Source organism: Vombatus ursinus, unplaced genomic scaffold, assembly GCF_900497805.2.
Source record: "Vombatus ursinus unplaced genomic scaffold, bare-nosed wombat genome assembly UNPS02000582.1, whole genome shotgun sequence".
In the NCBI taxonomy this organism is placed as follows: domain Eukaryota; kingdom Metazoa; phylum Chordata; class Mammalia; order Diprotodontia; family Vombatidae; genus Vombatus; species Vombatus ursinus.
In genome coordinates this window covers 1,003,979-1,024,608 of record NW_020940360.1, presented here as the reverse complement: position 1 = coordinate 1,024,608, position 20,630 = coordinate 1,003,979, and the positions used below count along the sequence as shown (strand labels likewise).

At 38.0% G+C, this 20,630-nt stretch overlaps 1 protein-coding gene across 3 annotated transcripts in view; it reads left to right on the top strand.

Moving 5' to 3' along the window:
- Positions 1 to 4,474, top strand: part of HMGN3 (high mobility group nucleosomal binding domain 3) — a 72,002-nt gene extending 67,528 nt beyond the window's left edge. The window contains exons 4-6 of one of the 3 annotated variants that reach the window (XM_027855216.1): positions 1,108 to 1,155; positions 3,281 to 3,394; positions 3,961 to 4,474. In XM_027855216.1, the coding sequence (XP_027711017.1) occupies positions 1,108 to 1,155; positions 3,281 to 3,394; positions 3,961 to 3,999 (201 nt within the window). In that variant the 3' untranslated portion in view covers positions 4,000 to 4,474. The other 2 variants (XM_027855206.1, XM_027855198.1) reach the window with 2 other exon arrangements.
- The last annotated feature ends 16,156 nt before the right edge of the window (positions 4,475 to 20,630 follow it).

The window sequence follows — 20,630 nt, the reverse complement described above, 5'->3', positions numbered from 1 at the left end:
ATGATGATGATGATGATGATGATGATGATGATGATGATGATGATGATAATAATAATATTTATATAAGATTTTAAGGTTTGCTGAGTACTTTACATATTATCTCTTTTGATTCTCACAGCAACCCTAGGAGGTAGATCCTATTATTCCTACTTTACAGTTGAGGAAACTGAGGCAGACAGAGGTTAAGTGATTTGCCTAGGGTAGCACAGCCAGTAAATGTCTGAGACAGGACTTGAACTCAGGTCTTCCTGATTCCAAGACCAGTGTTCTATCATGATGCCACTTAGCTGTCTATTTGCTATACCATGCTGCCTCTCATGCTAGTACAATAATATCCTTAGTATAAAGAGCTGTACCATCATCAAATGGGGCTTCCTGTCTGCCTGCAGTAGAGATAGGGGTTGGATAGATGTGAAAGTTTCCACCCAACTTGAACTGATATTTCAGGCAACCTAAATTAGAATGAGTGTGGATCTACTTCATGTATGACACTATTTAGAAATAATTTTGAAATATTTCATAAGCAGTCTTCTTTCTTACTGGTTAGGCTTTGCTTAAGATTTCATTATGATTTAGGGGTCATGGATAAGTCTAACCTGACCACTCAGTCAGACTGTAAGCCTTTAATTGGGCATTTCACATCATTTTAAGTACCTGTGACATCACACTCACTGATGTGCTATGATAAAAAAAAATACAGAGAAACCCTAAGATGGCAGCATTAGATATGTACCCAAAGAACTCTTCTGAATGGTGCTAAGGTTGTTAACTTTTACATCTTGCTTGAAATGCATCTAATTGGAATAGAGTCCAAAATACCAATGGTTCCCAAGGTCTTTCTAATACGCCTCCTGCTCAGCATAGGACAAAACACTTTAAAGACGAATCAGATTTCTGCTGAGCCTGGTTTGGCTGGTTAGAGGAGACCTGTTCCATGAGAAACAGGTGTTTGGAGTACTAAGACTAAGAACTATCACATTACAGACTTTAGGGGGTCAAAGAATGTGTCATCTACTTTTCTGCATTCTTTTGTGCATTACAGTGGCAAAGGGATTCCGTGTTTGATTTTTTTTTTAAGTATTTGCAAAATTAAAAATGTCTTTGCAGAAACCTGCGCCACCAAAACCTGAACCAAAACCAAGAAAAGCCACTAAGGTAAGAGGTACTTTTTTTTCCCACTCTTGGGTGGTGGTAGGGGGTATTTTTAAATAAATGCATAAATAATAATCCTTCCTCTAACTCCATTTCCTGGGAAAGGTCAGGCTGAATGGTTGCTAAATGAACTAGCAAGAACACTGTCATTGCTGATTAGAGACATCCTCAAAAAAATTATTATGTGTAGTTTGTGGTCTACAAAGAGGGCATTTTTCTCTTAAGTAAAGTGGAAACAGGAGGGCTCACTATGCTTTTGGGCATGCAGCTTTGCCAAGGCAGGTGCTCTGAGAGCCATTCTGGCAGAGGACCTAGTTTAAATATGCTTCATTTCAAACCTAGAGGAGCTGAATGGTCTCTGAGGATTCTGTTGGCAACAAGCTGGGTGACCCAAGGGTCACATTGCCTTGCATGTAACTGAGAGGAAATAGGCCCATCCAGGTATGTGAGCCCCAGAAGGCCTTTTTGCTCTATGCCAGTCCTAGCCTTCATTGTTGGCTCAAAGTTTGACGTTTTGCTGTGTGGTTGTTTGATTTTTCCAAAGTATGGTAAAGTGGGGAAAGTGCTGGTGTTTAGAGTCAAAACACTTCCCATCTGAATCCTCGCTCTGCTAGTTATTGCCTGTGTGACCTTGGACCAATTCCTGAGCCTGAGTTCTCTGAAAAATGAGGGGGTTGGTACTAGATGATCTCTGAGGTTCCTTCCTGCTCTGAATCCTTGTGATCTTGTGAGTTGTCTCTGTCCCAGAGTTCCAGGCGAATTTTTGAAGCAGCAAAAATTCATTCCTGGTGCTTGATCTTAAAAATAGCATCTTTTCACCTGAGTTCTTAAATTCAATCCCTTGCTGCCTGCCTCACATTTCACCCTGTGCACTGTTTAATTGAAATTAATGGCTCTGCCAACTGTGGTGACCCTTCTCTCTAACTGCTCCCCAAGCCACCTTTCCAAATTTTGTTTTCTCTCAAATCCCCAGGCCTAGAGTGAGGCAGTTGGCACAGTTCTATGCCTTGACCCCTCTGTCAGACATCCAATGTTCTTCTTGCTAAGTAGCATTCACTCCTAGCATCAGTGGGATACACTCTCCACCAAGGAGAATAAGTAAATGAGTGAAATCGTTGTCCTTTCAGAAAAAAAGGAAAAGTATTTCTGATAAGCCAAGCTGCAGCGGATTTTCTAAGCAGTGATTTATTGGGATAGAGGCATTGTGAGACTGTGGATAGAATGCTGACCCTGGAGTTAGGAAGGCCTATGTCCAAGTCTTATCTCTGAAACTAATTATGTGACCTTGGATAGATCATTTGGACCTCAGGCAACTCCCTAGCAGATATCAACTAAGTTATATTTAGCAATCATTTCCTAAGCACCTACTAATGTTGGGCATTGTGATAGTTACCGTGAATACAAAAGCAAAAACCATTTCTTACCCTCAAAGAATTTACATGTTGTTGGAAGAAGAGAAAGGAAAAAAAAGTATTTTTTTAACTTATAGTTTAAAAAAAAAGGGTAGAGGGTAGCTAGGTGATACAGTGGATAGAGTTCCGGCCTTGGAGTCAGGAGGACCTGAGTTCAAATCCAGCCTCAGACCCATAATACTCATTAACTGTGTGACTCTGGGCAAGTCACTTAACCCTCACCAAAAAAAAAAAAAAAAAAAAGGAAAAAAAACAACAGAAAAGGTAGAAAAATAAGTAAATGCAAAGTAATTTCAAGGTGTGGAAGCACTAACAAGTAGGGAAACCAGGAAAGATTTCTGGAAAGGGTCTGAGCTTCAAAGGAAACTCAGGATCCTAAGAGGCTAAGGTGAAGGAAATGGAGATATGAGGAACAAACCAAGTCAGATATGAATTAATGTGTGTGCCAGGGGGAGAGAGTTTCCACACCGAGAGTGAAAATCACAGCTCCTTTTAGTGCATTTTACCAATGGAACCCAGGGTTACAGAGCTGTTTGTTTTAATCTAGTGAAAGACTTTCATTGGATATTAATAAGCATCAGTCATGACAGCCACCTCATGAAAGCCTTCACAGCTATGGCTCCTCAAGGGTTTTTGAAGATACTAATTGGTATTAGCCAATGTCCCATCACGTCTAATGACTCCATATATTCCTGTGTTCTGATCCTTTCTGTTAGAAGGAACCTGGAACAAAGGCTAACAAAGGCGCTAAAGGGAAGAAGGATGAGAAGCAGGAATCTGGAAAGGAAGGTACTACACCGTCTGAAAATGGTGAAACTAAAGCCGAAGAGGTACTTTCTGTCAATGCCTCCCGCTGATTGACTCAGTGCATTTTCAAATTGATTCAGGAATCCAAACCATTGATAGCATGTTCATAATGTTTCTCTTTATTGCCCATGATGTTATTGCAGATTCGCATCTATCGCTCAACTGTTAGTGTTTCAACATCCCGAGGTGCCCCACCCAGCACACTGTCAGTAAAGGGGCAGATTGAAACAGTGAAAGTTAAGGGTACGGTAGAGAATGTCTGCCTGTGTGCAGTGGCTAGAATCAGATAGTAGTGTGCTGCTTTTCATTATGAACAGTGGAAGCTTGCAGGTAAGGAAGGCTTCTGTGGCTTTCTGAAAAGCAGAGACCGATAAACAAAGAGAAGTGTGTTTGTGGGTATGTATGCCTGTCTTGTCTGTGGAGCACCTACAATGGACATAGGCTTTGCAGTGGAGCTGCTTAAGGAGGGATGCTTTAAAAAAAAAAAGCCAACGTTGTGTCAGTGGGGTGGCTATCTGTCTGGGGTCTGAGACTGGTTAGTAACAGCCTTCTTCTCTTTTTGTTTTTTTTTTTCCTTTACTTTTCACAGGCACGGAAAACTGAATCTGTAGGTGACAAGGGAGAATGAATTATCACGAAAATTGGGGGTGGATTTTATGTACCTCTCGGGACAACTTTTAAAAGATATTTTTATCAAGTATTTTGTAAATGCTAATTTTTTAGGACTTATGATAGGCAGCATATTAAAAAATGTATATCGATGAATATTTTCCCTTCTCATAACAATGCTTTTTGGAAGCCCCCCATCACTTCCCCTGACCCCCAAAGTAATATGAACATCAGTTGAATATTGGAAGCCGTGTGTAAAATTGGATCAGCATTCCACGCACTTGCTTTGAAAATTAGTCCTGTGCAGACGGTGGTGTTTTTACTGTGCATATTTGAATTTTTCATGCCGTTTTTCTAGAGCAATAATCAGTGGTGCTTTTGTACTTAGGTTTTATGTGATTTTAATGAAACATGGATTCTTGTGGCCACCTGCTGACTATTTTTGGTTCTTTTAATGGTTTAAAATAAAAGGTTTTCTTGCCTGCAAAATTTCAGCTTTTTAGTGTGCTGTCTCTAAATTTAGAGAGTGTCTTGTTTCTGTTTTAATTGTTGCAGAAGATATTAGATGTTCTAGGAATTTCTGTGATCTCTGTGCTGTCATTGCCTCTAATAAGTAAAATAGTTTCATTTATTAATTTGTTAGGTTTCTAAAAATTTCATCTTTTGTGCTGAAAATCACTTCCAGGTATAAATACAAAAGAATAATAATTAAAACACATGCACTAAGATACAAATCAGTAAAACACTTCTGAAAGAAATTATTTATGTTGTGACCTGGAGCAAATTAGGGGATATATTAGACCAGATAAGCAAGGGATCATCCCTGGAAAATCTGCCACAGTCAGCACTATGGTCATAGAATCTGGAGACTGTGAGCATAACCAGCACCATGAAGCTTCATTGCTGGGGTTCTGTATAAATAAAGAAAAGACAGATTTTTTTTTTGTTTTTAAGGTAGCATGGACCCAAGCCAAACATGTACTTTTTACCTGGCTACATAAATTAATAATAGAGGACAAAATCATTTTAGTTTTTTGTCAAATTATATCAAACCAAGCTAAGAAAAAAAACCCATTCATTCTCATTTTCAGACATCTTTTTTTGTGAGTAATCATAGTAATTATTCATAACAGTAACCATACATATGAGGTACGTGCTACACGTATTATGATCACTATTTTTAGATGAGGAAACTGAGCCTAGTAGCAGTTAAATGATTTGCCCAAGGTCACATAATCAGTAACCCACATCCCCTAACTCCAGATCAATGAGAAGAGATGGTGTCTCTTAAAGGCCTGTTTATTTGACTGATCTCAAAGGATAAAAGGCCCCTTAAAAAGTTAGGGATTTTTGTTTGTTTGTTTATTTGTTTGTGTTGGTGGGGATAGGTGGTGGCTCAGAATCTGAATGTTTTCCTCTGGCCCAAGCCAGAGGAACATAGCTATCAGATAATGAAATATTTAAAGGACCCAGTTTCATCCACAGCACAATCCATTGCCCCTCCAAGACATCATAGACACTCTTGGTAAGTTACTGTGGGCAGAAAAATTTATTACCTAGTATCTGAACATATAAGGATGAAGTGACCCAAACTTCTCTTACTGGGTCTTAGTTAAAGCCTTGCCAATATGGAAGGACCCATCATTGTGCTTTGCTGATAAAGCCTTGAAGAACTCAGAGTCACCTCCATGTCACAGTGAGATCTACAGTAAGAATTTGAAGTACTTTAAATACACACACACACACACACATATATATTTCCCCCCTCTAACACCTTCTTACCCCCTCACCCCCATCTCTCAGAAACTAAATGGATGTCATCAATTCAGTGATTCCCTTCAACAGTTGTATATTCCAACCTATCCATAGCTGCCCATTCTGTGTAGCTTTTGTGCTGGTCCTTCCATAGGAAGTCCATGCAACATGCTGAAGGCCCTTTCTTACTTTCTTGTTATATCATGCGGGTACCAGTAAAGTACTCTGGTTGCTCAGAGGTCATCTCATCAGGCATATATGTTAAAGACTCCTCTCATCCCAAAGAAAAGTTCCCAAAACGGATGGTGTTAATTATGATCTTTGATAATATTGTTTTACTTATTAGCTTACCAAGCATGCTTCAAAAAGGCTGTGTGTAATATCACAAATATTTTTATCTACACTCACAGACTCACAAGAACAGAGAGCTTTCAGGCTAGTAAAACACTAATATTATCTCATTTGATCCTCACAACTTCGTAAAGTAGATTCTATCATTTGCATTTTACATATGAGAAAATTGAGGCTCAGAGAGGTAACATAGCTAAGTGTTGTCTAAGATTGGATTTGAACCCAGGTCTTCCCTACCATTTTACAATGCTCATTCCTCACAAGGAACTTGCTTTAAAAAATCCACAGATTTATCTTTTTTAAAAACAGCTAGGTAGTATAGTGCATAAAGTACTGGACCTGGAGACAGGAAAACCTGAGTTCAAATGCATCCTCAGACTCTTACGAGGTGTATAATTCTGGGCAAGTCACTTAACTTCTATTTGCCTCAGTTCGCTCCACTGTAAAATAGAGATAATATATTATAGCACCTACCTCCCAGGTTGTTTTGAGGCTCAGTGAGATAACTTTTGAAAAGCACATTGCAAGCTTTAAAGCTTAAAATTATATAAGCACTAGCTATTTTGGTATATTCAGATGAAGATTGCCTAAGAAAGGGATACCACACAGTATTTTCTACCCAAAATAGCCCTTCATCTCCAAGTGGGGTTCTTACAAACTAGAAAGGTACTAGATACAAAGCTATATTCAGAGATGACTATTCCCAGTAAGAGGAAAACAGAATTCCCACTGTCGGGGGCCAGCTAAAGCATGGAAAGAAGGTAAGTGGAATGTTTTTTGTTGTGTCTAAATCCACTTATCTACTGGTAACCAAGCAGCCATCCTGCAATTCAATATTAAAAAGTCTGAGAGCTGGGAAACTGTCTCCTTTCTCCCCAATCACTAGGAGGCGCTGTGTTAGTGTTCATTACTACAGAATTAGGCCAGCGTGCTACAATGTTGTGTTATCCTTAAGGTCCCTGAAGCCTTCACAAACCTGAGATATTTTCTAATGATTTAATAATAACAATAATAATAACTGACTCTGTAGCCACTTAAGGTTTGCAAAGAGCTTTATAGACATTTTTTATAGACATTTGATCCTCACAACAACCCTGTGATTTATTTAGTACATTTATGTCCCCATTTTAAGAAGGAAAAGAAAGATCAAGAGACTTTTCTAAGGTCCCACACATAGCCAATAATTGTTGAAAGCAGGATTTAAATAACATAAGTAACTCTCTACTCATCTTTTTTGAATACCAAGGAGCAAATGGCTATTAATGAAAATATATAGGCCTGTTCTTACTTTCCTTTTCTTGTTCATTCTGTAATTTTGAAGAGACATGATAAAAGTTGATTATCTTCTCATTTAAGATCTAAACAAATGTTTCTTTAATTATATTCCAACAGAATTCAAATCTAAGAGATACTACAAAGAAAAAAGGTATTAGAATAATGAACATACAGCAGACCCATCCACTTTATTTGTGTTAGATAATTGTATATGTTCAGCTGGGATAAAAATCCATCAGAGACTAATTGTCATCAATATCAATCATGTGAGATACAAGTTGACTTCTTATTGGTCCTGAATCCATCATTATAGGTAATGTTCATGTAGAATATATGTAAATGTTTATATTCACGAAAACATATATAAGGGCATCACCTTTAATGATGGATTTTAGGTCAACAAGAAGTTAACATGCACACATGTATAGATATAATATATACTATACTAACACATAGAAGGAAGGAAGGAAGAAAGAAAGAACAGTTTTAAAAGAAAATTTTCTAGTTGACCTATAGCTCCTTATACCATGGTTTAAAGCAGGCTGGGTGTTCTATCAAATCTGATCAGGAATCTCTTCATAAAAAGACTCACCCTTGAAAATCTCCTACTTGCAGAATTCTGGATTGTTAATTTGTATCAGAAGAGTGTACTACAAATAATCTCTCTTTTGTTATTTGAATTTATTACTATAAAAATTAACCACTGCCTCTGTTTCCTCATCTGTAAAATAAGGATAATAATAATAGCAGTATCTATTCCAGGGTTTTCCCAGAGGCAACTTGGCATTAGAAGATAAAACGCTGGGCATGGAGTTGGGAAGACCTGTGCTTAGTACAATGGCTGGAACATAGTAGGCACTTAACTGCTTATTGATTGACTTCAGATCTCTCTTCAGCAGGTCATTTAACTTCCATGTGTTTTAGGCTCTTTCCTAGAATCTCAGTCCTAAATAATAGAAAGATTGAAATCTGCATTGATAGAAGGAGTTCCATATTCTGATGAAATCACAGATCTTTCTTGTAAATATTTTTATATTACCTTCCACTGTAGTAATTAGGTAAAACTAAGGAATTTGAGAATGCAAGCAGAGATGTCAATAAACAAGATTGTAATGGTCAAACAAAAAAAAATACATTAGTGTGAAATAGTAAAGAGTGCCAAGTTCCTGGAAGACAGGAGCCATCTACTTTTCTTTGTTTTCCCCAGCACTTATTACATTTCATGGCCACAGTAGGTACCTAATAAGTAAATGAATTTGTGGTCAGAGGAATTGAGTTTGAATTCTGGTCCTACAACAGTCCTCCTTATTTGTCTGCTAACTTGACCTGTGGATGACTTCCTCATCTTTAAATGGAGGAGTTGGATTTGATCTCCAAAGTCCTTTCCAGTTATAAATCTATGAACCAATTGAGTGCCAAACCCTAAAAAAAGAAGAAATATAATTGCAGCCTTGGTTATCTCCACTTTGGGTTTATTTGTAAGTGTCCTGAACCCTGATGTGTACTATTCAGTTAAAGCATTTATTAAGTGCCTCCTGTGTGTAGAATACTGTGCTACAAATGATACCAATTGTCGATAATAATCTTTGTCCTCAGAGACACCTTGAAAAGATAGCTATAATATAGGTTAAGTATATTAGGGAGGTCCAGAACAAAGTAAGGAGGAAAGTCATTATCAACAGGGAAATTGCCATGGAGAGGTAGCATATGTGTTGAGTTTGAAAGGATTGATAGAAAGATTCATAGCACAGAGAAGCATAAGCAAAGGCATGAGGGCAGGGAAATGCAGGGGACAGGGACTTGTTCACTGTTAGAGAATACAATTCATGAAAGAAGGAATATGAGATAAGGCTAGCAGTGGAGAATGTTGCCAGATTGTGGAAGACCTTGAATGGTAAGCAGAAATTTAACAGTACTGAGACAATAGGGAGCAGAGGAGATTTTTGAACAAAAGAATGACATCTAGTCAGTCAATAAGCATTTATTAAGCACTCTACGCTAGACAAACAGCCACTGTTCTCAAAGAACTCATATTCTACTGGGGGAGACAGCTTGTAAACAACTGCATACATAAAGTATATATGGGGAGTAATCTCAAAAGGAAGGCACTGGCAGTGGGGTGAAGAGTAGGGGAAGGAGATTAGGAAAGGTTTCTTGCAAAAGGTGGGATTTGAGCTGTCTTGAAGAAAGCCCAGAGGTGGAAGTGAAGAGGGAGAGCATCTCAGGAAGGGAAGGACAGCCAGTTCAAATGAATGGAGAGTGGAAATGGAGTGTTGTTGCATTTGGGGAATGACAAGAAGACCAGCACCTCTGGACAGTAATGTATGTGGAGGAGAGTAAGAAGACTGGAAAGGTAGGAAGGGACCAAATTATAAAAGATGGTTTTCTATTTGATCCTGCAGAGAACAGAGAAGCATTGGCATTTATTGAGTAGAGATAGTGACCTGGTCAGACCTGCACTTTTAGGAAGATTGCTTTGGCATCTGAGAGGAGGATAAACTAGATTCTTAAGGCAGAGAAACCAACCAGAAGGCTATTGTAGTAGCCCAGGTGTGAAGTGATGAGGGTGTGCATCATGATGACAGCCTGGGTGTATACTACAGGTATTGTGAAGGTGGAAAATATAAGACACCAAGAGATTGGATCTGGTGGGTAAGAGAGTGAGGAGTAATGGATGACACCATGGTCATAAGACTGGGTCACTTAGAAGATGATGGTGCTGTTGTACATGAGAACAAACCCCAAAATCTGAAATGGTTTTAGAAAGAAATTTATTAGGTCATTTTGTAGAGGAGAGTGATCTAGGAAAGGAGGTATGGCTCCCTCTCCTCCAGGCTTGGGAAAATTTGTATAGGATTTAGACAAGGGTACCCTGAACACAAACCACATTATCAGTTAAACAAGCAAGGTAACTTGAGATGGATATCAGTAAATGTAAACATTCAGCAAAATTCGGGTAAAAGCAAAAGATAAAGGGAACCTAAAACACAAGCTTGAGCAGACTCAAAACAAGACCTGGGTGAGGGGACCTAAAACAAGAATGTTTTGGGTGGATCCAGGACCTGAGGGGAACCCAAAATTCCTTGTCATCTCTGGCATTCCTAGAGAGTTACTGAGATCAGGGTGACATTCTGGGTTCAAACAATCTCCAGTCACATAAAGTTAGATTCAAACAATATTGATAAAAGAAATAATAATCCATAGTGCCTTCAACATGATAAGGAATCTGGAGAGAAGAGAAAGATAATGAGTTCTGCTTTGGACATGTTGAGTTTAGGATGTCTCCAAGACATCCAATTTGAAGCATCTAGCAGCTGGTGATGTAAAATTGGAGATTAGGGCTAGAGAAACAGGTCTGAGAATCATCTGCTCAGAGATGATCATTGAACCCCTGGGAGTTAGTAGAATAAGAAGGAGAAGAGAATGCAGCTCAGGACAGAACATTGGGGAACATCCATGGATGAAGATCCAGCCAAGAATACTGAAGAGTGGTCAGGCTGGTAAGAGAACCAGAAGAGAGCAATATCTCAAAAACCTAGGAAGGAAAGCATTTAGGGAAGAGGATGATCTATAGTGACAGGTTGCAGTGAACTCAAGAAGATCAAAAGATAACTGGTAACTTTGGAGAGAATAGTCTTAGCAGAATAATTAGTTCAGAAGCCAGGTTGAAGATTGTTCAGAAGAGAGTGAGAGGAAAGGAAGGGGAGACACAGATAGCTTTTTCAAGATTAGCCATGAAAAAAAAAATGGCATCCACATCTATGAATGAGGAATTAGTAAGGTGAGTAAAGAGTTGGGATATAATTGTACCATATTTTTGTGATTGAACTCCACTGAAAGAATCAAAGTCCAAGTTTACCAGTGTATGGGGGCTGAGCCCAGAATCTAATTAGACTCTGAATTCATACTAACCCTTAGAGTCTTAGATTAACAAGGTGATTACTGCTTTCCAACTGCAAACTGGGTGGGGCTGCAGGTAGAAATTGAAGAGGTAGAGTTGTTTTGCCTTCCTGAATCTCAGTTTTCCCATCTGTAAAATGAGAATTTTAGATTAATTGGCTGCTAAATTCCCATTCAGCCCTAATCAATGATTATATGTTATGGGGTGGGGGAAGTTCTGGGGGGCGATATTGACAGGACTTGGTAACTGCTTACATATGAGAGCTGAGGGAGAAATGAGTCAAAGATAACAAAAATTTTGAAAATAAGAACATAGATGAATGGAAGTTTTTCTGGTTGAAATAGGAGGAGCAGTTTTAGGCAGAAAGATAAGCTTAAGACTTGTTAAATTTGAGGTACTGATGGGAAATCCATGTGGAAATGTCTTCCAAGCAGTGGGAGATGTTAGTTCTGCAGCCCAGACAAGAGATCAAGGCCAGAAATAAAAATATAGGGGCATCTGCATAGATATCTGATTGGATATGGTATGAATGATGAGATTGCTGAGGAAAATAAAGAGAGAAGAAGGCCAAGGATTGATTCTTGGGGGCTCCCACTAAGGTGTTTAGGAGCAGAATAAGGAGTTAGTGAAGGAAACAAGGAGTAATAGTACTAAGACAGTGTGATAATCTCTAAAGCCAAGAGAGGAAAAAGTATTCAAAAGAGGAGAACTGGTCAGCACTGGGAAATGCTACAAGGAGGTCAAGTTGGATAAAAAATAATCGTTGGACTTGGCTATTAGATGACCTTCAAGAAACCAGTTTTAGGATATGGGGGAAAGGAGCTAACTGATAAGGAACTGAGAAGGTATAGACAGTTTTTTCAGTAAGTTTAGCAGTGAAGTGGAAGACAGGTGAGATAGTAGCTGGATGGGGCAGAAGGGTCAAGTTTGTGGCATGGTACATTGCTGACCTAGTGTATACACTCTTCTGTGACAAAGGCCAAGTGCAGGCCCCACAGGGGTTATGAACTCCACTTTCAACAAAAGGTGCTCTAGGGTAATACCAAGTTCTCTATGGTTTTCAGAGCTAGCTATCCATAGTCCTATTCCCCTCTCTTTTTGTAAGTAGCAGCGCTCATCAACATAATTTACATAATTAGCATAATTTAGGGGGGTTAGGGTATATTTATCCAATCTGACTCTGGCTCAGCACCCACCCACTGGAAAACTCAACCTTCATTCCTTTTCATTCATTCACACAAGAATGGCAGCACTTTTACTCATATGAAAATTAAAAAAGAGAAAGAGGGAGGAACCATTGGATTTAGATCTGGACATGACCTCGGAGGCTATCCCCCTCATTTCACATCTGAGGAAACAGGCCCAGGGAAGTAAGTATTAAGAAGTAAGTATTAGGGAATAAAGCCAAATTTCTTAAACAACCATCATAAGCCTCTCCTTCCCACCCCTAGCTCCTTCTAAGGCCAAGTAACCTCTCAGAATCCTTTGTACAAGCCAAAAAGCTAGAAATTGAAAGAGATAAACTTTGGGCACTCAGATTTAAACATCCTTTAGGATACCCCTAAGGAGGGCACCAGCCTTCAGCTGGTATCTGTAGCTTTTGCTGATTCCACATCTAAACAAACCTATTCCCCACCCAACTCTTGAAGCTATAAACTCCTTGCTATTAGCCTTTAATCCTGTTTCTGTCCTTAGGGGACAGTTTTGCTATCTGAGTCTCACAGCCTTGGTGCCAATAGTAATTTTGTATCCTTCTTTCTCCCTCTTGAAAAGTTCATGTTGTACCAGGACCTTACTTACTTTCCCAAGTTGCATCTAGCTCCCTCCGCCAAAGCCCTTTGCATATCTCTCTGCCCTGTAGCTTATTAGTAAGCTCAGTTTCGAGGCTCGTGCCACAGGGCTCTTTCCTCCCCAACTACTGCAGCTGTTCCTGCTGGGTGGGGCAGATCCAGGAGATGGCAGATGAAGAGGAGTTTCATCACAGTTAAGCTGAACTGAGCATGTGCGTCGGCAAGTTTATGTAGCCGTGTCTGTAGGGAAGGAGTTTAAAGATAGGTGAGAGGAAGATCATTGTGGGAGCAAGAGCCTTTCTGAAAGTAGGAGATGATGGAATCAAGGTGCAAATACAGGCATCAGCCTTGGTTAGAGTAGGGCTACCTTCTCAGGGCCCAAAAAAGATGGAAGAAAGAGTAAGTGACTATTATTCTGAGGATGAGAAGAGAGGAGATGAGGGAGTTCACATTTGATCAGCTGGATTTTCAGTAAAGTAGGAGGCAAAGCAATCTGCTCTAAGTGCTGAGTAGGGAGACAGTTTGAGAAAAGAGAAAGTTTGGGATATGTACTGTGGGCTGTTAAATAGGGAATCATTAAGAGTAGTTACCAACTTAAAAAAAAATAGTTACATGATTTCAGTAAAAAATATGTTGGTGCTTTAAAACAAAATAGCACATTTGTAAAGAATACTTGCATTTTCAAAGACAAAATTAGGAATTGCAGTTTCCTCAGATAATGGAAAGGGGAACACAAAAATTACAAAGCAAAGTATAACATTATTCCCAGTTACAAATCTCAGCTAGTAGGGGAAAAAAAACTTCTTCCTAAACGAACAGTTTGTAATGTTGTTAAATTTGGAATGAAATTGATCTAAAATACAAGTTTTGCGTTTTTAAAAATTCAGCTTTGTATTTTTTGGTACCATTAGTGGTAGACCTCAAAAAAATTAAGAAATCTTTTCCTGCAAGAGTTCCATCAATATTTTGTTTATTGTTAAGAGTTCCACAACTGCAAAAAGTGTGAGAACCAGTAATCTATGTAATCTCTTGCATTTTGGGCTCAATGACTGCATGATGATAACATTCCCAGGAACCCATAAGCCTGTGGAGGGCAACTCTCTCTGAGTTTATGCATCTGTCTCACACACCATTTTCTCATTTTACAGAAAGAGTATAGTGGGATATCTATACCCTGGAACCACCATTCTCTAAGGAGTAGTATTAATCTCTCCCTGATTAATCAGTCAGTCAGTAAACATTTATTAAGCACCTACTATGTCATAGGTACTATGTTGAGTGCAGTCACAAATATTTATTGTGACAGTGATTCTGCTAATAGACTATATAGTTGTCCCTAGACTGCAGTTATTATTGGCTCATACAACTGAATACATGGCTTACCAAAAAAATCCTTGAACCAGAATACTGACTAATACTCATAATTAACAGAAAAGAATAGTCAATCATTATGCTGATACAGATTTTAGCACAAGACATTTGCATAGCAGTGTCAATGTTTTAAGAAAATTGCTCTCAAACATAGTAATAAGCAAGTATATTTAGTATTTTAAGGTTTGCAAAGCACTTTACAAATATTATCTCATTTTATCCTCACAACAACCTTAGGAAGTATTATTTCTGTTTTACAGATGAGAAACTGAGACAGACAAGTGGGTCAACCTAGGTTTCACAGTTAACAAGTGTTTGAGGCTAAATTTGTACTTAGGTTTTCCTGATCGCAAGCCTATTGCCTTTATCCACTGTGGCTCTCTGACATGGATTGTCTTCAGGCTGGCTCCTTTCTCTCTTAGTTGGTAGCAGGGGGTAGCACCATCCCCACCAACTACTGCCCTGAACTGCCTGTATTCCCTTCTGTCCACTGTCCTTAATTTTTGTCAGTTGTCACAAGCATAAATAATGAAGATTTGACATTTAGTGTCCTAGGACACTGAAGGGTCTGAGGTAATTGTTGGGGATGATTATGGAGGCTCTAGCAGGACCTAGGTTAGTAGTTAAATGTCTAGTCTCTACAAATATTTAGGGGCCTGAGTATGTTGCATAAATAGCAAATAAGTGCTCATATTAAACAGAAAGTCTCCCTTCATGAAGCAATATGCAAACATAAAGAGAAGCTACGTGGTATGGTGAAAAATCTCCTGGATTTGCAGTCGAGGGATGCAAGTTCAAAAACTGGCTTTGTTATTTATAACACAATTCTTGTGTGAATTTGTACAAATTCTGTAATCTTTCTGTATATCAGTTTCTTCACCTATAAAATGAAAGGGTTCCATTAAAGGGCCAATCCCAATGGAAGGGATGGACTATATGAGGCAATCTGGCATGCTTTTCACTCTTAGTAGCTGTGTAAACATGAACCAGTATCTTAATGTCTCTTTAACAGTATCATCTGTGACAGTATAATCCTTCTAGTACCTATTTCTCAGGGTTTCAGTGAGGTTCAAATGAGAAAACATGTGACACACTTTTCAAACCTCAAAATCTTATATAAATGGCAAATATACCAAACTTTATTCCAAAGTAGTTTCTGGAAAACAAAAACAAAAAATAAATGACAAGGAAACAACCTATCAGGGACTTAACTTAAATAGGAAACAACTTCCATAGTAAACCCTTGAGATGAAAATAGATTCAGCTCAATTTACTATATTTTCTACATCTACAGTACATCCGATCTTAATTAATTTAAGAATAATAAACTCAAAGCCCTTTATAGAGCCTGAATCATCAAAGGAAGATTCAATCACACTCATGCTTGGATATCTATGGCTGGAAAGTGAATTAATAATATTAATTATTATATAATTGATTATTAACAAATGTTAATTAATTAATATCTTACTAAGATTTTTACTAAGTTTTTATGGCAAAGTTTTCTAGTTAATCCTTAGTTAAACAGAAAATTAAATGAATTATGTATTCTGTGGTCATTGTGGCTATGAGAGATTTTAGTATCATTTTCCAGTGGAAGAGAGGTAGTATGGTGGTACAGGGATCAGCATTGGAGGCAGGAAGGCCTGGGTTCAAATGCTCCTTCTGACACATGCTAGCTGAGTGACCATCCCTTAGTGTCCCAGACAACTCTTTAAGACTATATGATACAAGGGAACTGAAGTAACTTGCTCAAATTTATGTAGGTAGAAAGTGGAAGAGCAAGAATGTAAACCCAGGCCTTCTGACTCCAGATTTTATATTCTCCAATTCAAACCCAAATGCAAAATGCTAACTGAAACCCCAATTAATTAAAAAAGCATTAGGAAAGAAGAAAGTCATGATTTGAATAACTTGCAAAGGTAATAGGATAAAAGACCTTACTTCTACTCAGTGTGAGTTCCTAAGTACTCTTCTGATAGATTTTAAACTTTCCCTTAAAGAGATATGTTTTTATTATATATAGGCTCAGACTATAACTGCCCAGTCTTAAAAATAAAATCCAACAATGTGTTGTCTACAAGAAACTTACTCAAACTATAAAGAAACATAATGAGTTCAATTTGGGGCTTGTTAAATTTGAGATGTCATTCAGACATCCACTTTGAAATGTCCAGTAGGCAATTGATGATGCAGGAGTGAAACTTGAAAGAGAAATTGGTGCTGGTGAGAAGAAGGGGAGGGACAGAAGCGGGAGAAGAGTGAGAGGGAGAAAGGAGAAGGGAGGAGGAGGAAAGAGAGAGAGAAAGAGAGAGGTAATAGTTAAACCCATGGGTGCTAATGAGATTACTGAGAGACTCTGGAGAAGAAAAGAGGGCCTAGAAAATAACCTTTGGGAATACCCACAGTTAGGGGTATTATGCAAGGTAATAACCTGTGGAAATACTCACAGATAAGATACTGAAGAGGAGTAGTAAAACAGGTAGGAGGTGTGTAGGGGTTATTGTGAAGATCAAATGAGATAATATGTACAGTGCTATGCAAATTTTAAAGTATTATATAAATGCTTGTTGGTGGGGGTGTTATTGTCATGAAAACCTAGAAAGGAAAGAGTATTCAGGAGAAGAGAGTTGTCTGCAGTGTCAAATGTAGCAAATAGGGCAGGATGGATTAAGATTGATAAAAAACCAAAAAATTTAGTATTTGAGAGATGATTGATAATCTTAGAGAGAATATTTTCGGTTGAATGATTAAGTCAAAAGCCAGATTGCAAAGTGTTGAGAAGTGACTGAGAGAAGAAGTGGAGACAAGTATAGAACACTGCCCACATGATGAGAAAGAGATGATGTTGATGATCATGATCATGATAATGAACTAATTTGAAGAATAAGAAATGCATTTTTGGCCCTGACCAGTGTGGGAATTTGTTTTGCTTGACTATGCTTATATGGTACAGGAGTTTTGTATTCTTTCTTTCCTTCTTTCCTTCCTTCTTTCTTTCCTTTCTTCTTTCTTCCTTTTTTTTCCCCCAATGGGTGGGAGGAAATGGGAGAGAAAAAAATGAATGCTTGGTAAGTGGAAAAAAACTTTTAAGACTGCGCTGCTGCAGCAAAGGCCCAGTTGAGTTTGATAACATGAACTGTAATGTACCCAGCCATTGTAGTTATGAGACTTTGTCAGCATCTCCTGAGTAGGAGTGGAGGAGGTGGACAGTAACAGTAATTCAAAGCTGAGGTTTGGCAAGAGATGAATGATAATAGGATAAGGAGGTAAGAGATTCAAGAGCAAAGGACAATGTACAGTTGAAATGGCTAAGTATTGTATTTATATGCCAATAAAATAGATACTTCAGATGAAATGGATGAATATTTATAAAACTATAAAATACCCAGTTGAACAGAATAAGAAATATATGAAGTACCCCAATATCAGAGAAAAATTAAATAAGACTTAAATGAACGTTCAATAAAACAAAATTCCATCTTTCTATTATGAATATTCTCCCTATTAAATGGCTATGAAACTTGGAACACTAAAGAATACTGAGAATTGAAACTGAGTTATCACCCAGAGGGCAATGAAGATACATATGGTGGAAATGAGCATGCTGCAATAAATTACAAATAAGGAATTCTAGAGAAGTCAGTAAATATCTTTTTAAAAATGTATGTTCTGGAATACTACTGTGCTGTAAGAAATGATGAGTTGGTAGATTTTAGAAAAATATGGAAAGACTTCTGTGAGATAATGAAAAGTGAAATGAGCAGAACCAAGAGAACATCGTGTACAGTAACTAATATTGTTTGAAGAATAGTTATGAATAATCAAAATATTCTGAGTATTATAAATACTCATATCAGCTACAAAGAACCCATGAAAAAAGATGTTATCTACCTCCAGAGAAAGAACTGATGGATAGAAGTATACATAGAATGGCTTTACATATATTTATAAATCTGTATCAAGTGGTGGCCTTCTTTAGTGCAAGGTGAGGAGAAAAGGAGGGAGACAGTCTGGAACATAAAATATAAAAAAAATTAAATTTTTTAAAAGTATGATAAAAAAATCACAAAACTACATACTGGTCATATTATGAGAATGAGGAATAGATAATGAATGGATAACCTATTCCCAATTGGTATCCCTGTAATCACAATTTAGGAGACTCCAAGGAAGGTCTCCAGCATATTGAGGAAACCATATGAGATAAACTTATGAAATGGGCAGGCATGAATGGGTAGTCACCTAAGTCTTTGGTGGAAATACTCACATTGAGATCACTGATGGGAGTATGGAATCCATTAAGTGGATCCTAAAGAAAATCCTAAAGAAAATGCAATCTGTTTTTGGAGATAATTAGATAATATCCCCATCTTGACTACAATCATTTTCCAATTACTCTGTATCATTGTAAAAGAACTGGTCTTAAATGATATGATTTCATAATGCCTCAAAACATGATGTGAGGAATGGAAAACTCAACATATGATAATAGAAAACAAGATTTCTGAGTAAAATAAAATTTTAGATTATGAAGAATATTAATATTGACCATCATTAAGATCACTTTCCTTATCCTCATAGTTGAGTGGCTTCCATGAGGTAACTTGGGGAAGGGGAATAAGTATTCAGTTAGCACTTACTATGTGCCAGGCAATGTGCTAAGCGCTTTACAAATAATATCTTTTTTAATTCTCACAACTCTGCAAGGTCGGTGCCACTATTATCCCCACTTTACAGTTGAGGAAACTGAGGTAAAGTGAAGTTAAGTGATTTGCCCTGAGTCACACTGCTAGTAAATCTGAGGCTACATTTGAACTCGAGTCTTCTTACTCTAAACCCAAGGCTCTATCCATTGTGCCACCTAGCAGCCTGGATTAAAATAGAGGGAGAGAAATGTGTTTTGGTCAGATCATAAACTGAGAATGTTATCCCTTGGTTTGTATTCATTATATAATTCCTTGATTCCTGCTTACTTTGAAGTTTGCCTCAAGGGAATAAGTTGAATTGGGACTCTTTGTGACTGAAATCTTTGGCCAGAAAGGTTGGCATCTTAGGCTATTTTTCCTGCCAAACCTTTGAGAGTCTGTCCCCAGTCCAAAAGCTGACAGGACCTTCCTTGCATGCTGTTCTGAAAGAAATGAATGAGACTACACTTCAACAGATTTTTGCCTTTGTAGACCCTTAACTGGCCTAATTAGTATTGTGGATTCCCAACCTGAAAGCCAAAATGGGCAGCATTGCAAAAGAGCACTGCAGGTGGAGACCAATGTGGCACCGTAGATCAAGAAGTGAGAATGTTTATTTAGCTGGTACAGTAAACTCCAGGAAAAGGACATTTTGAAAGTGAAAGTAACATAGATTGCAGAAAAACTGCTGGGCAGTGCAAGGATATGCTTAACTCTATAACAAAGTCAATTTTTGAACCTTTAGGCAGTCAAACATTTTATTTGTACTGAGAAAAAGTAATGCAAGTCTAAGAGAGGCATAGTATTATATTCATTTATGTTTTGGAATTTCAAATAGAATAGAATGTTAGGAGGGGACCAGGTCAGCTTTTTTTCCCCTTTCTTCATTGCGGACAGAACAAAAGAAAGTGGTCTTTTTTTCAGTGGCAGAAAGGAAATGGGCTATGTAATAAACCTCAAGACACTAGGCTAAAGATTTGAAAGGCTTTGAAAATAGGATAGGGTAGCCCTTTGACCAGAATGTTTCAGTCAGAGTTTGAGGGGGTAGTTTGGAAAGTTATTATAACTGTTTAAATGTTTGATTCCTATATCGGTGGCTATACCATTCTAATAATTAGGGAAAAGAAATGTATTGAATCCTGGCTTTCCTACTTCCTACCTGTGTAACCTGAGACAAGTTGTTTAATAGCTCTGGGCCTCAATTTCCTCATTGTAAAATGAAGGAATTGGGCTTGGTGATCTCTAAAGTTCCTTCCAACTCTAGATCTGTGATCTAATTATTTTCTGGGTTGCCTCGTTTATGCAATGCCACACAGGAATATGGGGATGAACTGTAGGGAAAAGGATGCCTTTGTGGGATGAGCAAGAAGAGTGAGAGTGTTGTTCAGTCATTTTTCAGTCATGTCCGACTCTTTGTGACCGCATTTGAGGTTTTCTTGGCAAAGATAATGGAGTGGTTTACCATTTCCTTCTCCAAATCATTTTACAGATGAGAAAACTGAGGCAAACAGTGTTAAGT